General features: G+C 38.5%; 1 protein-coding gene across 6 annotated transcripts in view; it reads right to left on the bottom strand.

Moving 5' to 3' along the window:
* The window catches only part of MCC (MCC regulator of WNT signaling pathway), a 185,795-nt gene that overhangs the window by 62,214 nt on the left and 98,313 nt on the right, over nt 1-25,268 (bottom strand). For all 6 annotated transcript variants that reach the window (XM_071731178.1, XM_071731179.1, XM_071731180.1 and 3 more), the window contains one exon: nt 5,662-5,775. In XM_071731178.1, coding sequence (XP_071587279.1) covers nt 5,662-5,775 — 114 coding nt within the window. The remainder of the gene's footprint in view (nt 1-5,661; nt 5,776-25,268) is intronic.

Below are 25,268 nucleotides of genomic sequence, written 5' to 3'. Positions count from 1 at the left end.
GACAATGGAAATCTAGTACAGTATGAATCCTAAAGTGCAGCAACAGAAAATTCTTCTGGTTATGCAGGATTGCTCCTTTTTATAGCACATTCATCTCTAAGGTTAATGTGAAAAAAAAACAAATGCATGTTTCTGGGACGCTGTTCATCATCCTCATTAATTTCTGTGTCCTTTGGGTCTCAAAACAATCATCTTCCACTGGTTATGTTTATTTTCCAAGTTCTATAAATTTCAGTCTTGCAATTTATTTGCATCTCAGTCACATAAATGTTTTAAGATAAACACCTTACACTCCTTTCCTCATCCCCCTTCCAGCCTCATACTTAAGTTCTGATCAAAACCATTAAGAACCCCAATTCTCTGAGACAGCAAACACAGGGATAATCCAGTGAGAGGCTGCAAATAATGAGGACCTGGAGAGAAGCTTCCAGCACAGTTCTCATTGTAGAGGACCCTTGGCTGTTTCTTGGTACAAACTAAAAAGGTTATTTCAATTATAGTATAAATTAACAATGCCTGGAAACGCCTTTATCTGACCTCTTGATTCCGGGAAACAATAGAGCAAGAAGAGTATGAGGGAGAACCATAAGAGAAAATATTTTATTCCACTAATATTGTCTCGCCACAGGATTGTACTGTCAATTAATGTATGAAAACTCCTACCACAAGACACGCTACCAGTACAAGCATTCATGTTAAATTGGCGTGTTCAGTCAGAAGACAAAAAAAAGAACAACCAGCAACAGTGCTTGATAAGAAATTCCTCAGTGCCTCGGGCCCTGTAAATACAATCCCTGTTATGGCATTCTTAACCAAGAACACAAGTCATCACGTGAACAAGCCACAATGATAAATTTGTCTAAAAGGCTTACAAGAGCTAAAAATCTTCACTCACCTAATACAGTATTTTAATTTAGGAAGAAACTGCAATCTGTTAACCCGATTTTATGAATAAACACAAGTCCATCATGCCAAAGCCTCAATTAAAAAAAAAAAAAAAAAAGCAAGCATGGTCAGCATTAATTGTTCAGTAATATATTCTGTGTATAGTTGACATGGAAGAAGAATACAAATACACAGCACTAATCCATGAGATAGAAGGACTTCACACAACAGAATAAGTAACTTAAGCATTCATCTGAACACCATGCATTTCTATTTTAAGTTACCTTGCTAAATGAGAGACTGTGAATTTCACATGTTCTTATATGTCTAAAGAGTGTTGCTTCTATTCTAACACTGAACTTTTTCTGTCCCTCCCTATATTCTGAATAATCAGGAGGATGGTAAAAAATTACTACTATAGTAATGGGACTTACTGGTGTATGATACGGGATGCAGAATGATGTATCACCGTCTTTGTTACCCTGAGTCTAAAGTCATTATAAGATTTTAAAATTACTAGAACTAGGCACAAAACAATGAGAAAGTAGGACTACCTTGTGAAAGGAGATGAAATGATAGTAAAGATATGGTAAGGGAATTGTCTGTTCTTGCTATATTTGCTGAAATTTTTAATGTTACTAAATCCTATCCTATCATAAAACTGCAGAACTCAGTCACAGGATGTAGAAAATGCCAAAAATGTAGATGGATTAGAAAGAAGATTAGATAAATCCACAGAGGATAGGACCATAGAGGACTATTAAATGTGATGCAGCTTCCTGCTCACAGATGTTGGCAGAAAGATGGGGGGAGTATGAAGGGAGGATAACTGCCCATATGTGTTTTCTATGCTCTCCCGTCAGACACACAATATTTATCATTATCAAAGCAGCCAGGACAACATGCCAGAGAGAGCATGTAGAAAGAACGAGTTCTCACAACCAAAACCAAGTAATTTTTGGAAGATGACTTGGTGGCTGACCAGCACTTCACAGAAAATTTCCTTCAAGATGGCACTCCATCGCCAAATTGCACACTGATAGAAAGATAAAGCCAAGGAGATCTTCTGTCTTACTATAATAGTAGAAGGATGTAGGCAAATGCTATAGTAGGGCTCCACAGAGTGCAGTTTTGGAAATGAGCATGACAAAACAACCAGTAATCAACGATGTCCTTTTAAAAAAGAAATTAGGCAAGGCTATCCAACTATCTTTCTTCAACATTTGTCATCTATCATTTACTGTGGTTTCCCAAATCACCTCCAATCTGCAAATCACTAATCCTTTCTTCCAAAGTCTCTCGCATGCTTCGTGTAAGGACAGGAAAGGTATTAACAAAAACACGCTTTACGAGCTCTTTGTTCCAGAGACGATTTACCACATGAGCTGAAATGAAATGTGCTGCCTTTGTAGGTACTGTACAGATGCCGAATCCAGATTTCATACTTCTCAGTAGCATCTGAATATGGTTATGCAGAACCACAAGTATCTCTTACTAATTTATGCCTTCTGAACCTCTGCTTCACATTAGTGAGGAAGAAATGCATTAAACAGAGATTGTAGAGGAAAAAAACTACACAATAGGATACACTATATGATTTGGATGCATCTCTGTGGAGCAAAGAAAAGTTAAAAAAAACATATTAAGTGGAGCATCTACTTGGAAGTGATTCAGTTAGAAAAAGAAGAAAAAGTAAAGGGGTTTTACTAAAGACTGACACAGTATTCAACCATAGCCAGCACACTGAATATATAAGTTGTGCTTGTTTAATAGGCTGCTCCTAAAGAAAGACTGAATTTTATTTAATACACACTCAAGTAAATGTCTATCTAACTGAGGCCTTTAAAAACAGCTTCAAAGAGCTAAAACATTAAAGCTTTATAGGAATTCATTAAAAAGTTGGGGGTTTTTTCATCTGAAAGCTAGTGTGCTTTCAGATATTCTTGTTTTGTGTTATTCACAGTTTGGGTAGCAGTTGACACAATGCTTGTGTTCACAAGCACACAGACCAAGACAAAAGGCCTTAAAAGATCACCAGCACTAAAAATGGAGTACTACATACACAAGCATAATTGCTAATCCACTAAAGAAAATACCAAACAATCTCATGCTAACAGAGTACATATTAATTGGGATTAAGTACTGATCCCTAATCCAGTCACCATCAATGGTGATTCATTACTGCATGGCAGCACCTATAAACAATCTTCATCAGATGAGAGACTTTCTCTATATTTTTTTCATACAAAACATGGAAGAAATATATATACATACATGAAGATCTGGAAATAAAACACTAACACAACCTTGTGGGTAGCTCAAGACTTTGCTGAATTATAAATAACAACAAAGTCAGTGTAGTGATGCAGACTGATGTGGATTCTCTGGATACAGTGGATCCACGTGACTGTTTAATGACTGCCAAATTAGTCATAAGTAGCTTCATATTAAACTCATATCAATATGTCAGAAAGAGGACTCCATCTCACAGTGCAATAGAAATTAGAAAAAGCTCTCAAGACTATAGCTGATAAACAGCATTAACTTCCAGCATGGCTCTGTGCCATCTACCACGGAGAAAAAAAACATGAAAATGTTTTTTACTTCTGGATGTTGCATTGATGGTTTGCAATAACATTATCACTTACAAACCCAAACACTACAGAGGTAGTTTAAAATATATAAGGGAAAGTTGATTCAGGCAAAAATATGTTTAAGTAAAACACAGATACATGCCCTTATCGAAACATGCTGAATACATTTTGATATCAAAGAATGGCTGAGTTTAACAAGAGCTTCTGGACATTGTTCATCAAACCTTCCCATCTCAAGGACTGTCACCCAGAGCAGGCTGCTTGAGACCAGGTCCAGGTGGCTTGAGTAAATCCAAGGATAGATATTCCACAACCTCTCTGGGCAGATGTTATAGTTCACAGAACAAAATGCTTTTGACAGTTCCCATGCAAGCATAATCGGGATATATTTTGAATTGGTTTTTAAATGTGCTTATAAAGGGCATTTGCCAGAATGACAGTCTCTGAACACAAAGGTTTCATTTACAGAGGAGAGAAATATCAAGAAGAGTAGTTCAGTTTTGCCTGTTTGTATACGGACTTGTGCAAAGTATTTGACATTGTCTCACAACCCATCCTTGTTTCTAAACTGGGAAGACATGACCTTGACAGATGGACCACTCAGGTAAGGAATTGGCTGATGAAGAGTTGTGGTGAATGGCTCAATGTCTAATTAGAGACCGGTGATGAATGGCATTCCTCAAGGGTCAGTAGTGGAACCGGTGCTGTTAAACATCTTCAGTGACATGGAGAGTGGGTCTGAGTGCCCCCTCAGCAAGTTTGCTAACAATCACCAGGCTGTGTGATGTGGTTGACGTGCTGGAGGAAAGGGATGCTATTCAGAGAGACCTTGACAGGCCCATGCAAATCACATGAAGTTGGGTAAAAACAAATGCAAGGTCATGTGCATGGGTTGGCACAATCCCAAGCACAAACACAGGAATGGCAGAGAATGGAGTGAGGACAGCCATGAGGAAAAGGACTTGGGGGTGTTGGTTGATAAGAAGCTCAACATGATCTGTCAATGTGTGCTTGCAGCCCAGAAAGCCAACCATATCCTGGACTGCATCAAAAGAAGCATGGCCAGGAGGTCAAGGGAGGTGATTCCCCCCTCTACTCTGCTCTTCTGAGACCCCACCTGGAGTACTAAGTCCAAATCTGGAGTCCCCAACACAAGAAGAGCATGGACCTGTTGGAGCAGAGGAGGGTCACAAAGATGATCAAAGATGATCAGATATCTGGAGCATCTCTTCTACGAAGATAGGCAGAGAGATTTGGGTTTGTTCAGCCTGGAGAAGAAAAGGTTCTGGGGAGACTATATAGCAGCCTTCCAGTACCAGAAAGGGGGCCTACAGGAAAGCTGGGGACAAACTTTTTATAAGGGCATGTAAGGATAGTACAAGAGATAATGGCTTTGAAGTGTAAGAGGGTAGATTTAGATTAGATTTTAGGAGGAAATTCTTGACTGAGAGGCTGGTGAGACACTGGTGAAACAGGTTCCTCAGGGACGCTGTGGATGCTCTGTTCCTGGAAGTGTTCAAGGCCACGTTGCATAGGGCTTTGAGCAACCTGGTCCAGTGGAAAGTGTCCCTGCAGGGGTTGGAACGAGGTGATCTTCAAGGTCCCTTCCAACCGAAACCATTCTGTGGTTCTATGATTTATACAGGTCTGAAAAGATTATTTTTAAGAGTTGGGAAAGTATTAAAGCTCAGACCTTACTCTTAATCCCTTCACTTTCCACTGACTGTTTTCCATAACAGGCACTTACAAACTGGTTTAGCAGAAGATAGACTGAGATCACAAATCCCTTCTCACACACCAGCAAAGCACTCCCAATTGGCAATAGCTTTTGATCAGCGTTTGTTTGTGCTATGTTTGAATCTGACTCAGAAGTGTAACCAGCTCTGTAACCAGTTACCTAATCCACTCAGAGCATGCGGTAATTTTTATATTCCAAAATAATTCAAAGCAGCCTCTGTTTATGTTGGCTTCAAAACAAAACTAATATAGTTATTTATTGGTATTTTTTTAGAAGAATGTCATCAGCACATAAACCCCTTGGTACCTGTGCCTTCTGCTGTGTTAAAATTATTTTCACTGGTGACATTATTGAAGTATTTTATACTCTCCTCCCATTTCTCTCTGAAGAACAAAGACAACAAAAAACGAAGCACCATCTTTAGAATCTTCAACTGTTGCTCACCTGTGCTTTTGCCAATTTCTTTTCCAGCAGTTCCCGTTCCCGTTCTGTTTGTTGTAGACGCCTGTTAAGTTCAACTATGTCTCCCTTTAATGACGCCAGGGCTGCTAAATGAAGCTAAAAGACAAAAGGAAAGACACATATTAAGCATTACACAGCAGCAGCATTTGAAAGATTTAGTGATATAAAAAACCTAGAATATATGTACATTTCTGTAGTAGCGAATTGGAAGTTTAGAACAAAAAATGTCTAGAAGAAATTCACATGCTACTGAATACTTTTTATGTGGAATATTACTCTCTGAACAGCATACACATTACTTCATCAGAAAACACGTTATAAGGATAAATAAAATGAAGTACAATTCAACTAGAAATGTGTAGGTTACTTTTAATATTAGTTTAGTAGGAAGTAATTTGAACTGACTCAATATTCATACTATTAATAAGGTTTATCATGTTTTGATGGCTTCTGACATATAGAGGTTATTAGTTTGGTGAAGAGAATAACACTGTAGATAGGATACCATTTTTATTTTGCAACTACATCTTACTTCACTTCAAACTCCTGGTCTGCAGTTGTCCTCTTCAGTCCCACATCAGTGAGTTTCAATGATTACAATTTACTGCAGCCACACATGAAGAAACAGAATTGCTTTTCTGTCTGCACTAGGTCATTTTGATGAAAGATCCTTTCTACATTTAACTTACAGCATGTGGACAGAGTAGCAAACTAGGATAACTAACATCTAAATTACATTAGCATTACATTTTCTAACTCAGAAATCAAGAACACTTCTTAGAAGAATCCTACGCTTGTAATTCATTCACACTCCTTTCCTATTCTTAAATACCCCATTCATCATCCCTCTGAAGGCATCAGCTAAAATTAAACATTCACTATGACAACCCCATTCAAAAGATCCAGGAGGAAAAACTAGCCACTAATACTGAAGTTTTTCTTTGTAGCAGTGAAGAAACAACTCCAAGTTCTACTGAGTGAGAAAACAAAAGTGACATTTCACACTAGACCAAGTAACAGCAAACACTGCTCTGCTGCCAAGATTCAGACTGGAACACATTACAGTTCTGCAGCAAGTTTCAATCCTTCACTTCAGCCTCTTTCATTTTACTGGGTGGGTCACTTTTAAGTTATTTTCCTTGCTTAATTTGCAGTCAGTCTGTTAATACGTCCTACTTTGATAACAATTTTACCTTTACAATACTGGAAACCAGCAAAATCATAGGTGTTTTAATGTTTTGATGTGTGAAAGCAGCTGTACAACAAGAGAGACTAAATCATTTGGCAGCTGCTCTTTCAAATTACAGTATTCCCATTCCTACCAGAGAAAAGGCCACCTCTGGCTTGAAGGTAGAAAACATAATTTCAGAAATATTTTTGGATGTGAATTCTGCAATTGTAGGTGCCGTGTACATGGTTATTCTAGAAGCGATGGACATCACACTTCGAGTTCAGTCAAAAGCATTTTTATGTCAGTTACAAAACATCTTACACATGTATGTTACTTATTTCAGTACAAATATAAACACAAACAATTCTATGTTGCAGTTGGTTTAAGATTCTCAAGGCAGCCTAGTTTTTCAAGTGAAAAAACGGTGATTCAGGCCTTCTACAGGCATATGTTACATAGCTTCTTTCAACTATGAATGCTGAAATCTCTCCCTAAACCCAGAAATACCAAGTATTTTTAAGTATTCTTGACCTTCAGCAGAAGGCCTTCCTTCTACCACAAGAAACTATGCATTGGTTTTGCAGTGGCGAGAAACAAGAACCAGCCTAATTGTGCCAATATGCTCATTACCAACTTTCAATTTTCAGGAAAACTGATGAAATTTTAAGCCAATGTTTCACTTTATTCCCTTAACAGAGTGAAAGTCTGGCAAGCATGGCAATGAAACTTGTTTGCCAGGCCCTTCACCACAGCTTTCAAATCGTACATGAAAAAATGGCTACAGTTCTCTAAATTGAATAAAACAATACTACATAGTCAAGTAAGTATAATTACCTTTCATACACTGTAATTAAATAATCACCAAGTGCGGCTGTAATTAAATACTTGACCAGTAATGTCCATACACATGATGTTGTAATATAAAAGGACACTGCTTATTTATAAATCTCCACAAAAAACAACCTGTTTTCTGAACAGTGGAATGAAGGAGACGGATTTCCTATCGATTTGTCTTTGTCATCTTCCCACACTGCAGTCAGGTCAGTTCTTCACATCCCTTGGAACACCCAGAACTGGGTAGAATATAGCTTGAATTGTGTCCAGTTTTACAGGAACACTGCTGCCTGGCCTGGCAGCTCCTGGCAAACAGGGGTGTATCTACTACATGACTTACATAAATCAGTCCATTCAACACAAGGTCTTTTTCTCCAAGTAACCAAAGGATTTCTTTACTAATTATAGGGAAATTTTACTGAATCCTTTACTAGCCAAGATTATCTTTTCCTGCCATAAATAGGACCATTCCATAAAACAATAAAAAAAATAAAGTGGCTGGAAGGGCAGACCAGACAACAGGAACACGTTCCAGTTCCACACACATACCCAGTGAGCACAGAAGTAAGTCAGACACCAGTGGTGCCTCCAGCTACTACTGCAATACATCTTATGCTGTGTATTCTTGTCAGAGCCAAGCTCTCCTCCCCAATCCCTTAAAAAAGGTAGTACGAAGTATTGCTGCATCTTCCCTTAGGGTGTGAGCATTCCCACAGACCATGCTTTCCCATGTGTTTGTATAACACACAGCAGGGTGGGAACTTGAACACAGATCTTTGGATATTGCTGTTAACACAAACAAGGAAACATCTGAGCAAAGAGCTACAGTCAACAACAAAAACATTCATTGTGAGAAAAAAGCACTCACGTGAGGAATTCAAGTTTAGTACTCCAAACTATTAAAGCTTGAAAGATTCCATTTAAAAATCTCAACAGGAAGGCAGTAAATTAGTCACAATCATAACTCTGCAGCACTGGCTCAGTGTGGGATATGACAACTGAGAGAGGAGGATGGAAGGTAGCCATATGGCATATTGGTTTTGCTTCTCCTCTCAGCAAACAGTGATAGACAAGGTAGAGGTAACTTAACAGAGATTTGTAATTCAAGGTGAGCTGCCTCTTTATGATGTAAGCTTAGGAAACAGATGAAAAACTCAGTACTTGGTAAAAATTAACATAGATTTCTGTCTGTACACTGTATTGGTCTGGACCTTTAAGCAACAGCTCCCACGGAGAATTACTTTATACAGAGAAAACAGTTCTTTGACGAAGCCAGTTTTGTTCATGAACTTTATATTGCTTTTATGTACTGAACTTTATACACTTAGTATTGAATCACACCATGTAAAAAAACCCATTTGTGATGCCAATGCACCCAAACTGTCTCAAAGGACAAGTAGGGACAATACATGCAAGAGCAATGACTGAAAAGAGATCAAGACAAGACGAACAACTTACTTCAACTGTCATCCAATTTAGTAAGAATTCTTTCAGAAAATAATACATAGAAATAAATAAATAAATAAATAAATAAATGCATCATGTATCTTAGCTTAGGAGCTGAAATTTCTATGAAATTTTCTGCAAGGACAACAGATTGCTTCCTGAAACATACATACACTCCAATTTATACTGAATACTACCCTGCCAGGTTTTTATATATTTAATATATAACAGTTATTATTTATTATTATAGGTTATTATTAACAGAAAATAACGAACTGTGCATAACATACTATTTTTAAAATGCAAACCACTCTCCATTCTAAGTTTTGAAAGATACAGGAACTAAAATGAAACAATCACACAAAAAAACCAATGAAAAATTCCAAACAACAAAACAGCTTAGATAAAAAAAAAGAAAAAAAGCTTAGATAAAGAAAGCTTCTGACCTCTCCCAGCCAGCCTCCTTTATGACTGCAGTCTCTTCCCCATTACACCTGCTTCTATGAAAATCTCATACAATAGTTCAGATGTGATTTAATGATGTATATTTGCACAGTGCTTTAAACACTGCTGTGTTTTATTAAATATTCTGTGTAGGTACAATTCAAAATAGTATTTGCTGGCAGTCAGGTTTCTCAGAAGTGTTAAGGAAAATAATAAAAAAAGCAAACAGGGTAGCAATGGGAACTGAATGCCTAAGAAGCAAGGGACTACTGACATGTCCATGCCACATACTGCTGGAACTGTTCTGATGCCTTGAACAAATTAAGAGAAATATTCCAAGGGCAGTGAAAGAGGATGGTGAAAAAAATTACAAGCTAAGGTTAAAGCACTGCAAAGCAGAAGAATTACTTGTATAAACAGCATTTTCCCCTGCCATTATGAACTGTGATTCTCACCACTAAGTTTGATCAACATTTGATTTTAATTTTCCCTCAGCTGGAACACCAGGCTAATTAAACCATATTGCTAAAATTGGTTATACTCATTGCATACGTTTGCTATTCGCAACAGAGAAATCATGGTAAAGAGCTCAGAGCACCCTTCTCTGTGAAATTGAAGAGCTAATCTTATCTTTTTCCTCCATTTCCTGTCTTCCTTGGCTATAGTACTGCTGCAGATCAGACTGGGGACAGACACTCAGAAATCCAACCCCTCACATACCAACCAGATCACAGTAAGGAGTTACCAAACCATGTACAAAAAAGTACAATTTATTTGATATGTATCCTCTGTGACTGACTACTAAACTTCTATCATGGAAGAAGGCTCAGAGGAGATGAGAAAGGGAGAGCTGAAGCTCAGGGAATGATGCAGGCTGGGGCTGATCACAGCTGTTGCAAAGAAGCTGACTTGATCTCAACACCAAGTGGACCTGACCTGAGGGTGGTCTTTCCTGTCACTAGTGGAGCAGATCAGCTACTGTTGTAAAGATTTCTGTATTTCCCTACATTGATTAAAAAAGCATCTCCCTGAGCTAGCGAGGCCAGCAAAGGGAAATGTATGTGTGGCTGAGCAAAGCATAGCATAAAACCCCCAGAAAATTAGCAAAATAATTTCAAAGAGAGCAATGCATATGAGCTGGCTTCAGTCCCGGATGCCTTTCTAGCAGCACTTGCGACAGTGACATTTAGCATTGTGACAGTGAGCATATTACAGAAACAGGTAATGGGAACTACATTGAACTGCATATTGCAATTGCTATACACTGCTATGTGTTACTTAGATTTGTTTTGTGTTCCCAGTATGTTTCCTATCACTCAGCTAAGTGAGAAATCTCATGCAACACCAACTGCCTTAAAAAGAAGTAATTCTGATATTAAACACAACACCCTCCATGCACAAAATATTTAAATATTCCAAAAGAATAATATATATGAAAGAATAATATTAAATATATACAATAAATATAACAATATAAAGTAACAATGTATGTAGTGTATATAATATATATATGTAAGATTAATATGTAAAAGAACCTGGCCAGAGAGAACCGGGATGCAACATCCATCCTCTTTTTTATTTCCCGTTTGCATCTTGCATGGTTTAATGCAAATGGCCCACAACACAGACAGTTATGTATATAGCTATTACTTATTTTAATGACAGACAATATACACAAAAACACCTCATCAAATATTCAGAATGGTACCTGATCTCTAAAAACCTCCAGTTCTGTATGATACTGGATACTCCACTGGATTTGAAAACACACGCTGCTTTATAAGATGAGAGATGGGAGGTGCATAGTATAGCATGGAAAATAGTCATAATCCCAGCTAAAACTGCAGAAAGTGGAAAAAAACAACAAATGCCTATACACTGTATTTTCTGACACTGTTCTTCAAGAGAAAGAGGGAAATAGAACTGAAATCTAAAATTGGTGTTAAGGAAATAATGCTGGTTTTGTAAGTTCATAATAAAAACCGTATTTTAAGAAACACAACAAAAAAACTTTGCAAGGATTTTTACTTCAGGAATCTTAATGCTGTGATTGTGCTATGCATTGCTAACTTTCATTAATGGCCTAAGAATTCAGTATCCAAGTCAGTCCAGGAAAAGCTTAGACAATATTGGCACCCATCTGCTGAGATGAATAGAGAACCTGCCATGCATTGCAGATATACTTAAGCTATGTAATAAGGGTAGAAGAAGAAAAGCTTACACGGAAGAAAAAAAAAAAAAAAAATTATAGCACAGATTCACATAACCAGGAACCACCTAAAAAAAAAATTCCAAACTAAAGGAGAAACCAGGCAGTGCCTAAAAAGCTTTCTAAGAGATGAGTTAAAGATACAAAAGTTCTGTTACAGACATCTGCTGTACAGAAAAGCACAAAGGCGTTGTCTAGTTTGCATTTATCAGGAGCACAGATCAGCATTACTTACAAATAATACGCTTACTTACAGTGACTGTTACATAAATGTGTAGCTACTCTCAACAATTTTTCTTCTCAGTCTTACACAATTTTCATGCCACATTTTTATGGTCCAAGTGATAAATTAAAAGTAAAGTCCACTTCTGTGAATTTATTGACAAGATGAAGTGGAAAAACTTAAAAGAACAATCACCTCCCAGAAGCAATGGCAGGACAGCTTGATATTCCCTCGACAATTTCAGTCATATGATCTCTGGAGCACAGCCCTGAAATACCACACTCAACAGCCCTTTTAGTAATTACCTAAGGTAAAGTCGAAACGACCAGAAAAGCTGCACCACTGAGTTGCTGGATGTGTCTAGAAACATGCCCAGAAACTGTAATGGTCACATGCTCATAAAAAGCCTACAATAAGAGTGACATAAAAAGCAGACATTTTGTGACTATGCTGCTGAAGCAATTATTGTTATAGTAGACTAGAGCAGATAGTTACTTCATATGCTTGTGCAATACTAAACAAATAATGTGTCAACACAAGCCACGACACAACCATCCATGTTTTAGAAAAATAAATACCAAGTGTTTGTTAGACATACTTTTATTCTGAAAAATCTGCACAAGATGTGTTCAACCTGTATGCAGTATTTATGAACAATTTGAATATTCTCTTTTTTTTTTTTTTTTTTCAGACTGGATATTAGCACTTGCAGTCACTTGTGAATATTTAAAACAATTCCTTAAAACAGACAAACAAGATCCTCCCACTTTAATCACAGCAAAAAGTGTCTCAAAATGAAAACGCACTACCAGATTGTTCAAAAGATGTTATGGAAACAGGAAATCTAATGGTATTCTAGTGAGCAGAAACAGGTTTAGAACATATAACCAAATAAAATTTTTACCAGAAGGAAAAGAAGGGATGTAATAATGGCAAAGATCCCCATAGTTCTTGTTTTTTAAACTTCTTAATCAGAAAAGTATTCTGATTGCCAAAGATTGTCATCTACTATCAAAGCTGTACTTAGAGTGATATAAGTATCTTTGTGTCCAGCATGACCCACATAATCTGCTGTCACAGTAGCTACAGAAAAATAAAACCTGTATTGCCAGATCAAATCAGTGATGCACCAAATCCAGCATTCTTTTTTCAATCATAAGCCAAAATCTGATGCTTCAGGAGGGAAAAAAGCAATCAATGAAACTAAAAAAACCCCCACACATCCACCAAATCCATCAGCTAAGCACCCGAGAATCTACTTGACCAATTGTTTGAAAGAAAACATCTTTCCAGCTTTTCTTAGTCAGCTCATGCCCTAAAGTACTCCATTAGAATGTCCATTATGTAGCTTCCAAAACTACAGCTCTAAAATGATTTTTAAACGCAGCTAAAGAACTTCAGAGCTCCCAGTTGTGGCAGCAAAATTCCCTGGGGGGAGCATCGTCTTGCTTAACAAAATAAAGACTTAGTTCAGCTCTTAACTATTTCATGGTAGCAAGGTCAGCTGCATCTGACACCCTAATGTTCCTCTCTCTCTCTTCCTTTAAAAGCTCTTTACCGAGCTTTTGATGGCCACTCCTCCCAGATCCCCCTGCACCCACACATTCCTCAGAGTGAGCAGAGAACAAGCAGAGAACAAGTTGAGGTCTGCAGTTACCACCCAGCTTATAGGAAAGTAGTGGGTTTTTAATGGTTTTGGGTAGACAAGGCACAACTCGAGTGTTTATGATTTACAAGGCATCCCCCACCCTTACACTCCTGGCTGTGTATCTCAGATTCATCTGTGCTGTTTCCAGTCCAGTGTCTCACTACTGCAAGGCAATTCTTAGCTCAAGTGGCAGTCGCCCAGGTTAAATTTGCGTTTTCAGGAAGATCTAAGTTGTTTTGCCTAGCAATCTTCACCATACAGCCAGTTCAAAAACTGAATGCACAACTTCTCCAAGGGGAATTCAGTTCCTCAAACTTAAAGCAAAAGCCTAGACAGCAAAATTACCTAAGCTACTGTAAATTCAGTCCCCGTAGGAAGCTTCCACAATTTCCCTCTAGTTATGTGTCATAAACCTCTTATCTTGAAGTATTTAATAAGCAGGATCCAGTGCATTTTGACATTTCCAGACTTCTCAAGTCCTGCATCTTTTCATTGCCCTGTCTTTCTTACTGCCTGTTCAATACACCACAAAAACATTGACTAATTTTACTGAAATCTTTGCAAATGGATGGCAAACTGCAGGCGACATGGCATTACTTCTGTTGAGTTTCCCCACAATACTGGATGCTATTCCTGAAACTACAGTTTTAACAAATTAGATAGAAAACAAACACTCTTGCAAAATATACCCTTGATACAGCCCTCTGTGATGAATCAGCTGACTATGAATACTGGAAAATGAGTACCTCAAAAAAAAGGTTAGGAACAGTTACTACCTGGCTGTTAGAGGAGTTTACAACAGAAAAAGATTAAAAGAAAAAAAGTGCTTGGCTGGGCTTCAGTAACTATTATATGGGGTTTTATATATAGAAAAAAATTCTTGATGGAACATTAAATAAAGAAAATTCTCAAGCATAACTTCTCTCCTACCCTAACAAAGTCCTTTCCTTCTCAAGACAGTATATAGTTCTATCAAAACAAGTTCTTGCTCTTCATGGTGTAAGTCACTTGAAATAAATATTATTGAATAATTCCACTTAAAACCTCTTACTCTTCCTAGAAAAACAAGAAAAAAATACTTCACAATAGTGAAAACTATTTTTTTCTGTGACACCAAAGTAGTGAGCTGGAAGACTGAGAAACTGAAAATGGCCTCCACTACTTTGCTGTCCTCCAGCTGATACCAGTTATTTGCACATTTGTATCTGGTGCTGTCAGAAAACTTCAAGCAAGAAGAACAAGTTTGTGACTATCTAAAGAACCTGATGGTGTACAAGACTATGGGACCTGACGGGACCCATCCATGGGTTCTGAGGGAGCTGGTGGATGCAGTTGCTAAGCCTCTGTCCATCGTATTTTGAGGTCATGGTGGTCTGGTAAGGTTCCCCCTGACTGGAAAAAAGGTAGCATACCCCTGTTTTTAAAAAGGAGAAAAAGGAAGACTCAGGGAACAACAGGCCCCTCAGTCTCACCACTGTGCCTGTCAAGATCATGGAACAGATCCTCCTGGAAAATCTGCTGGGGCACAAGGAGATATTATAAGGTGATTGGTGACAGCCAACATGGCTTCACTATGGGCAAATCATGCCTGACCAATTTGGTGGTCTTCTAAAACAAGGCTACAGAGATGATGGATAGTGGCAGAGCAACTGATGTAATCTACACGACCTTGTGCAAGACATTTGCCACTGTCCCACATGATCTCCTGGTCTCCAAACTGACACAATGTGGATTTGAGAGATGGACCATGCCTTGGGAAAGTAACTGGTTGGATGGCTACACTCAGAGAATTGTGGTCAATGGTTCAGTGTCCAAGTGGAGGCAAGTGATGAGTGGTGTTACTCAGGGATCAGTGGGATCAGTGATGTTTACCATATCTGTCAGAAAAAGGACAACGGCACAGACTGTATCCTCAGCAAGCTTGCTGAGGATACCAAGATGCATTGTATGGATAGGGAAAGGAGCCCATCCAGAGGGATTTTAATGCAAAGGTGGGCATGTGCCACCTTAATGATGTTCAACATGGATGAGTACAACCCCAGGCACAAACACAGGCTGGAGGGACAATGGACAGAGAGCAGCCCTAGGAAAAGGAGTTGAGGGTGGCAGTGGATGAGAAGCTTGACATGAGCCACAAATGTGTGCCTGCAGCAGAGAAGGCAAACTGCATGCTGGGCTGCACCAAAAAAGTATGGCCAGCAGGGCAAGGGAGGTGATTCTGCCCCTCTGCTCTTGTGAGGCCCTGTGCACCCAGGTCTAGTGGGAAGTGTCCCTCCCTGCCCATGCAGAAGGGCTTGATCTCAATCTTAAGGTCCCTTCCAACCCCAACCATGATTCTATGAAGATTTCTGCACGATGATGTCAACTCCCTTCTGATGTCAACTGCCTTTGGAAGGAAACACAAAGCACACAGATACACACTGTTCAGGAAATTAAATTGCATGATGTTTTTTTTCTTTCTGAGTCACTATGAGGCTTATATTTTAAGCAATGGAACCTCCATTGTAAAAACAACTGAAAAAGTCAAAATAAATACTGATAAAATGATGATAAAATGTTTATTATCGATTGCACTGGCACAGAAAAGTCTGCACAGCAGGCACATTTCAATCTGTTTACTGAATAGGAATTTATGTAGATAGTTTTTTCAGTATTTCAGTAACACTGGTGTACATTGATACATTTAGAGACATACTTTCTTTTGTTGTGCACTTTACTAATAATCCAGCATGGTCTGTACAGTCAGGCACAGCATTTTGTTCAAGTGGCTCCATAGTTTTTCAGCCACTTATACAAATACAAAAGCAAATAGCTGTAAAATTAGCAGACAATCAAGTGTCTGCAGCATGACAAAACCATACTAGAACATCCCTCAGCTGGCAATAGGATTTGTAAAGACAGCATCAAAAGCAATTCAAACTACAAGTAGTCAGTAATGACAAATATGAAACTAATTGAACTAAACGTAATTATTGAAATGGTTACCTTTCTAGACCAGCTCACAGCTCTGCACAAGTCATGGGTGCAAAAAGGTGTCTGGCAAATCCTAATGCAAGATTAAGCCTGTTTCTCGTAACTACTCTTCCCACAATAATCTCCTTTAGGTTCTTTTTTATTTTAAGTTCAGATGCAGGAACTTGAGTAATATCCTCTTTCTTCTTTTTCAGTTGATTTAAAGAAATCCTTTTTCAACAGGAAAAAGTGCATAACAGTTCTCTCAAATGTCAGAAATTTCTGCAAATGGAACAGCCTTTTTTTTTAACCAGAGTCTTCCAGGTTTTTTTTGGTTAAGAGTACTCATTTTATATGACCTCTTCCCTACAACATCTCTGAAAAATAATAAAAGTTAAGATCTATATGTTTTAGAGTGTTTATTGGACAATTTATCTTCATTCACGCACTCATTATATCATACACGCACTCAAAACTTAATTTCACTCAATGAAATTACAGATGCTTATAAGCAAAACTGAAAGCTTTAGTAAAAAATTCAAAACAGAAACCGCTCAAACATTTTGAGATTAATTTACATAGCTCTTCCACTATTATGTGCCTGTCTCTACCAAGTCCAAGGCAGCTTTACTACCTGTCTTGGATTCTGAATACCAAATTCAACCCCTTATTTCACCCATGCAATACTATTACATAAACAAGAGTTGCACACACATTTGAGTCCAGAGTAAAGTTCCACCGAAAGTGCATACCCCATGAGATTGTCATTCTCTCCTTGAGTGTACTTTTTTTTTTGCTTTAAATCATCAAATAATAACACAACAAACATTACTAATTCTCTGAGGAAGCCAGGACAGCACAGGAAGTTACTTCAAACGCAATTAATAAAATACATATTTTATATTTATATCATACAAATGCATGCCCACATATGTACATACATAAAAAACCATCAAGGGTCATGGCAAGAGAAAATTTATAATTTAAAGGCATTAAATGTATCACACACAGCACTTAACACTTCAAAATGTGTGCATCCTTCTTATGATCACTTCCACTAACAGAGAAAATTAGCACAGATAAAAATCTACATAAGATTCAGTAAATAAATATTGGGCTATCTGCTGTCCATACTGGAACATTACTCTTATAAGGAATACAACACAGTACCTCCTTGTCTATTTAAAGTAGGGCAAATATTTTACTCACATTAATTGTCGTGACAGAAAAGGATCAACACTGCATGAATCCATTTAACACATGGCTTACTTTTCAACCCTGCACATTACTTAGGGCTAAACACTTGCTGATACAAATGCAAAAGCTGTTTTTCTTAGTTCTTCATCGAGCATGTTCCTCACTCATGTAGCATTTGTATACAGTATATGACGCATTACTCAAAGAATTTGGTAGAATGAAAGTGGAAGTTACTTTTTTCATATTCCATTGCTTCACCATTTCTGTAGCATGATCACTCACAATTCATGTGAAGAGTTACATTGCTGCATTATTTTAATTTACACTCACAAAAAGTAGTTTCTGTGGGCTTTAAAATCTTTACATATTAAAAAGTATTATCTTTAATGTCATGTTAATAAGGAAATGATACTTGTCTCTGATGGCGCTAAATCCCAGAAAGTTGAAGAAGTAGTGTAGGAACAGGGAACACATTTTTAACACTTCCCTGCTTTGCATGTTCTGCACCCCAATAACTTTTGTTCCTTTTGATCTTCTTCATGAATCAGTCATGAATTGATAATGCTTTCACAAGCATTATATACCCCTTTTCCTCCCTTATCATCTGAGGCTGACATGCCTAAACCTACTGAACAGAAGGTTCTCTTTCACTTTTGATCCTCCCTTTTGACTTTCTTAGGAGCATTCTGGTTTCATAGTGATGGTGTTTGACCCATTACAGCACTGAGGGACAATGCTTGGCTGTGCAGCTGGGAAGGCTAACCTTTTTTTGCTGTTATCAACCTAAATCTATTCCTATACTATACCACTGGCCTCTGCTATACTAACACTTGGGTCACTCTGCCCTGTATATAAGTAATCCTTGTGTTCTCAATTATACCTCTGGGATGTATTCCATGGTTCTTTATACCGAACACTTTGATGCTGGTTTCCCCCTTCTCCTCACCTAACTGTACAAATTGCAGGGAAAAGTGTCTTCAGGAGAAAGCTGTAGGAAAGACATTAGGAGTATCCTCTCTGTGATGTACGTAGGCAGGCTTTTGCTAAAGCATTTCTGGGGCTTTAATGAGTATCTTCAGCCACAGAAGCACACAGCAGTTCAAAATGCAGACACAGGCATGTGCTGAAAGGTTTTGTGTATGAATACTGCCAACAACTACTAGTATTCAAGTAGGAACACAAGAGAACACTTCAGAGCTAGAGAAAGAGACTGACTTCTAGGTGACAACATCATGGTATGTAACAGAGATTATAATTGCTCAAATTATTCATACCCTACATAGCTTTGAATAACTTGGCTCTCGTATTGCTGATATCAATGAGTCAAACTCCTATTTTCATTCATACTTTTGAGAAATGCCATTAGAAGAAGCATGCAATTGTGGTGAATCACTGCCACATAAAGCCAGCATCCATACTCCACTTTCCACCAGAGCTGGCTAGCTCATGTCTTTAACAGAGTTGTGTTGTTTCAGTATCCAAGCTACACATACACTCTACCATGTTGACTTAACTGTAAGCCTTGAGGTTCAAACAGAGAAGTCAAGGGCATGCAGGTGGCTGTGCCCTGTCCTCCAGACTGCAATTCCAGCTTGAACTTTCCCTTTCTTCCCTCCTGCCTGGTAACACAGCAACATGGAATTGTCACAGTTGGACTAGACCTCTAAGACCACCAGGTCCAACCATCAAACCAGGAAGGAAAAAAAAAACCAAAAAACCTCTCTCAGAGATCCAGGCCTATGATATTTTTCTGTGCCCTTTCTTTTCTGGACTGTTTATTATCTTCCCTATGGACCACTCTTCTTTTGTTCCCTCTCTTCACCAAAACTGCCTGGCTCACTGCAGCATCACCCTGTGCAGCTGAGAACAGGCAGTATGGCAGCTGTTTCCATCCAGTACTGTGGTCCCTCTGAGGACCAAATTAAGCCCCTCATTAAACTTCTCCCTCGTGCCCTTATGTACTAATGCAGCTATTTACCTATTTGTAGGGAGCAATTAATACTGTCACTGTTTGCAGGCATCGCTCTTGCCTATTCCCGCTTCAATCCTGAGAATGCAGCTGAAGCAGCACTCTCAACTGACACATTTAAGTCCCAGAGAACATGCAGTCTTAAAATTTCTTTCCAGAAATTTAAGTTGATAAGCAGATACTTTTAAAAAGATTCAGTGCAAAGGATCAGATTCACAACAGCAAGGGCCAAATATAGAATGTGCTGAAAAAGAGCAGCAACAATGAAAAGGAACTTGGAGTTTCTTTACTTTTTTTTTTTTTAAATTGTGGAATGCTTCATGATTTAATTTAACTGAAATGCACGTAATTCCTAAAATATATGCCAGAGAATTTTATAATATAAACTGGAAATCAAACTTTTAAATCTCCACTGACACAAATTAGCTTTTTTTAAAAAAAGTGATAGTGGTAGAAAACTAGTATTATTTAAACTGTGATTAACTTTTCACAAGGATATTCCTACTCTGCACTGAGATGCTCATTCCTGCTCATTACAGCCCCACCCCCAATCTTTCTTAGTCTATATTTAAGCAACATAAAAGCATTTTGTCTGTTCAAAGAACCTACACAAGAAAGTAGTGCTGGCTACCCTTCATACACAGCTATTTTTCAGGCATCTCTCATCCAGTCCTCTGAAGCTGAATTTGTCATAAGATGGACCCAGACTGAATTTTACATAAAACTATCATTAACGCTATTACCTGAAACAAGTTGCACACAGTTGGTACAAGGCCTTATGTCCTATCAACACACCTTCACCATCACTGTTTCTTTTCCTCTAACTCTGACAGGGGCCTGACTATTTTCACATTGGAAGAAATCTCACTGCATAACGTTGGCACTCATGGGGCAAACCCTTGGCAACACACAACTGATTCTGAAACATATCCTGAACTGTTTACTCAATTTCCCAAAGTGAACTTAAGGCTATATTTGTTACTCTTTCTTCCAGCCATGCAGATGTTGAAATTTCTGAGGGAGTCAAGATCAAGGAACAAATTGAAAAAAAAACAACGCTTCCTTTTGAAGGAAGAATCCTTACCTTGTGATCTAAACTTAACACTTCAGAGTCAGTTCCATTTCATTCGCTGAACACATCTCAAAGCACTTTGCAAAGCCACTTGTCCAGTCTTAACCACTGGAAGGGTAAAGAGTACACAAGCCATTGTTGATTTACTCTTACTTCAGCCACACAATAGTTTACATTCCTGCCAGGTTTGTTGCCCTGACATCACTGCAAGGCCATCTAAGCAGCAGGAATCCAAATTCCCTCTATAACAGAGGGAAAATATAAAGTTGAATTTGACCCAGAAAAAGGGAGCAAGTAAATAATTTTCTTCTCTTCTTCGAAGGTTTTGGAACTAGACGGTGCATCTAAAGGTCTGTGCCCCTCTCAGCAAAAACCAATATCCAGTATCAGTTACAGGGTGGGCAGGAAATGGGTTGAGAACAGGCATGAGGAGAAGAGTCTGGGGGTGCTGGTTGATTAGAAACTCAACATGAGCTGGCAATATGCACTTGCAGCCCAGCAAGCCAAGCATATCCTGGACTGCATCAGAAGAAGTGTGGCCAGCAAGTCAAGGAAGGCGATTCTCCCACCCTACTCCACTTTCCTAAGACCCCCCACCCAAAGTACTAAGTCCAGTTCTGGAGTCTCCAACACAAGAAGGACATGGACCTGTTGGAGCCAGTCCAGAAGAGGGCCACAAAGACTATCAGTGGTCCAGAGCACCTCTTCTATGAAGACAGGCTGAGCGAGTTGGGTTTGTTCAGCCTGGAGAAGTCTCTGGGGAGACCTTGCAGTGGCCTTCCATTTCCTGAAGGGTGCCAATAGGAAAGCTGCAGAGGGCCTTTTTATAGGGGTATGCAGGGATAAGATGAGGGGGAAGAGGACAGATTTAGGTTAGACATTAGAAGGAAATTCTTCAGTGTGAAGGTGGTAAAACTGGCACAGGTTGCCCCAGGAAGCTGTGGATGCCCCTCTCTAGAAGTGTTCAAGGCTATGTTGGATGTGGCTTTGTGCAGCCTGGTCTGGTGTGAGCTGTTTTGCCCAGTTCCATTGGAACAGATGATCTTTAAGGACCCTTCCAACCCCAACCATTCTATGATCATATATTGCTAGAGTAAAAAGGTATCAACCTCTGTTACGACACACTTTGAAAGAGCTTTTTCTAAGGCGTGGACTGAGGTTTATAAAAAACATATTTCATCAAACTTCAGTCTTATTGTTCCCTCCCCACTTCAAAGAAATAGTAATAACAAAAACTTAATTGCATGTACAGTGCGGTTCATCTGTCAAAGATATGTAAATTTCAGAGCAATTTTAAAAGTTGCTACATCCAGTAAAATTTATGTGTGGGTAGTTTCTGAAGGAAGGGAGGTGAGGGGAAGGAAATAAAGGTTTCATCAGGTGTGCGAGATTCTCAAATTTATCTTCTCAAACACATCCAATAGAGTGTTTCTGTAAATGTAATTTGTAGTGATCTTTAATCCTGTTACTGAGATTTTCCATTTGCCCAGTCTCAGCAGCAGAGAACCAGAGAAATTTATAATCTGCTTCTCTGAGGTCTGATCACGCACAGTTCACACACTCTCAAAACCTCCACTGAAGCTCCATTTATAAATGTACTGTGAGACTAAAACAGTGTGCTCTGCACCAGCAGAACATTATGGAGTCTCCTTAAGGTGCTGGCGGTCAAAACTAGATTTCTATTAACCTGGTTAAAATTTTTTGCTAAGGTCTGTCTGGCAAAAGCATGGGATTCAAGGATAAGTCTAGAAGAGTGCAAAATGCAAGGTACCACAGGAGCCTTTATCTGTCCCTTCTTTCCCACTTTTCCACATTTGGCTAAGAATAAAAGCCAGTTTGGGCTGCTATTAGAAAACAGAGCAGGAATGCTTATGTACTATGACTGGGAGAGTTTTTTACATGTTAGAGTGTTGCAAACACTCCAGTGGTGACAGAAGGTTTATAACACCTATATTATGTTGTGTAATATAGGTGTATAACACCTATATTATTCAGTGCTGCTGACCAGCCATATTCTGGGATCATCAGTTCTGCCTTCTTTTCCTTTTTGTTACCAGTATGCAGAAACTGGTACATTCAAAGCTTCCTTATCAGGCTGTGTACAACCACCTAGGGAGACATTCAGTTGTAAAGCTTCCATATGTTTCCCCTGTAGTCACCCCCCCTTTTCCCTAAGGCTGTAATGGAAGGCTGTGTGAAGGCAGGCTGTAAAAGGTGCTGTGAATTAGACCACCCTACTCTGAATTAATAAAGTTAAGTTCCCTGAGATTTATGTTAGATGCTTTTCTTGAATAAGGACATTAAGGGCTTTTCTTTTCTAATTAATAACAAATGTTCCATTACATTACAAAATCAGAAAATAAGACAGAGATCTGGAAAAGAATTCAAGAACCAGATGGCTTTAGGCAAGAACATTACACTTAAACATCTTGCTGCACGGCTCACGCACATTTTTGCAGTGCTACTGACTTAAGAGTTCCAGCGTTATCCCATATCCCAGAACTACATACAGCAGGAGGTACAAACACAACACAATAAGCCAAGGGAAAATCAGGTTTTGTTTTACATTTCATCTATGTAACTATCAGTGGACAGACTTGAACTGCCAGTAAAAATTTTGGAAACTCTGAGAAATCAACCCACTCCAGCCACAGGCAGAATTTCTGCAGATGGGAATGTCCCTTCTGAAATCCCAGCAGGCTTTATGTCATATAGCTTGATTTCTACATGAGCTGATTTTGGGTTTCTAGTCCTTACACATGGGATGGAGATGTTTCTCCCACCAGTCTGAATCATCCACTTCAAAACTATTACATCCTTCTCCAACAGCCTCCCCACAGACCATAAGAAGGCTGGAGACTCTTCCATGACCAGTGTGACAGAACAATTATTTAAAAATTATTACATGGGCAAAGTCTTCAGTCACCCTTCATTTAAGTCTCTCAGCTAGGTAAAACCAAAGTAGCATCATGGCATTTAACTGATTAAGTTTATACATTACACAAAAACCCTAACAATCAACCAAAAGCACCGCCCCTCCCATCTCCCCAAAACAACAAAAACCTCCAGATAATTTAATATTCTTGAAGTCCAAGTCAATTGCTCTGACTTTCCAAATAACACTGTCAATAGCATTACATCCAGAAACTCCTGTATCACATTTGAAGACAGAGGTGTGAGGTACATTACCATCAACTCCTCTGAATTAAAGCCTGTGAACACCACATGCTACTGGTTAAGGAACCTAAGGATTTTCTAAGCTGAGTCAGAAAGTAAAATTAGCAATGCTTAAACATCTTTGAGTGAGAAGTACTATATAAACACTTTACATAAGTGGGTAATGATATTTCTCTCCCTAGACAAGAATAAATAAGATTGCTTTTCTTTTGCAAACACCAGACACGTCATGGCAGATCTGGCATGGGAAGCCAGGTGTTTCATTTCCCAAACCAGTGCTCTAATCATTCAACTATCTTGGTCCCCAGTGAATTCTATGAATATATTTTGGCAGGCACAACCTAGTGTTAACACTGCTTACTATCCTGTTCTGCTATATATGAATTATACACTACAGTACTGATATAAAAACAGTTCTTAGAAACTAATAAAACTCTGAAGTCAACATTCTATTTTTTTTAGTGGAAAATGAAGTGACATTGCCAGTTCTTTTGTGACAAATAATGTATTTTTTAGGACAACAGGAATTAGCAAGCCTGTTTTGAAAGAGTAATTGAGAAGAGACATTTCATTCACATAAAACCACAAATGCACCGATGATTTTATCTGTCTGAAACAAAAACACGGGGGGAATGAAAGAAAAGCTGTTCTTGGTGTGCTACAATGAATATGCAAATGAGTAGTTTTTTTCCCAAGGTAGACATGAAAATGTAGTAACACTTTTTTGGAAATTGCGTAGTAGGTATTAAAGTCAAGATATTCCAATCTGTCCTTTTTGAAGAGTGAAACAAGAAAAGCTAATTCAGCCTCCCTGTGCCAGAAACAAACAAAAAGAGATGTCATAGATCATCATCCTATACCTTAAAATATGTTATTGTAGCAGCAATAATGCAGACAAGAAAGTAAACTAAGAAGGAATAAAGATATACACAAGCTACACTGAGCACTAGTGTATGGAACAGGGGACATAGAAGTGGCTGTCCACTATTTACAGTTAAGAAAGCAGGACCTCAGATGGGAACTGAAATAACACATACATCACATAAGTTCCAACTTGGCCACATTTCATCGAAGCTCTGTAGTTCTTTCAGAACACCCTGTTTTCAGTTATAAATTAATCGTAGTAATGCACTGTATTGTTAGACATCCTGGAAATAGAGGACCAGCTGACAGATAAGCGTTCCTACCGTCATTTTAAAAGATGACCAAATTAGTTCTTTACAAAAAGCACTTATCGGTAGACAAAA

Source organism: Heliangelus exortis, chromosome Z, assembly GCF_036169615.1.
Source record: "Heliangelus exortis chromosome Z, bHelExo1.hap1, whole genome shotgun sequence".
Lineage (NCBI taxonomy): Eukaryota > Metazoa > Chordata > Aves > Apodiformes > Trochilidae > Heliangelus > Heliangelus exortis.
This window is presented reverse-complemented; position numbering and strand designations above follow the sequence as displayed.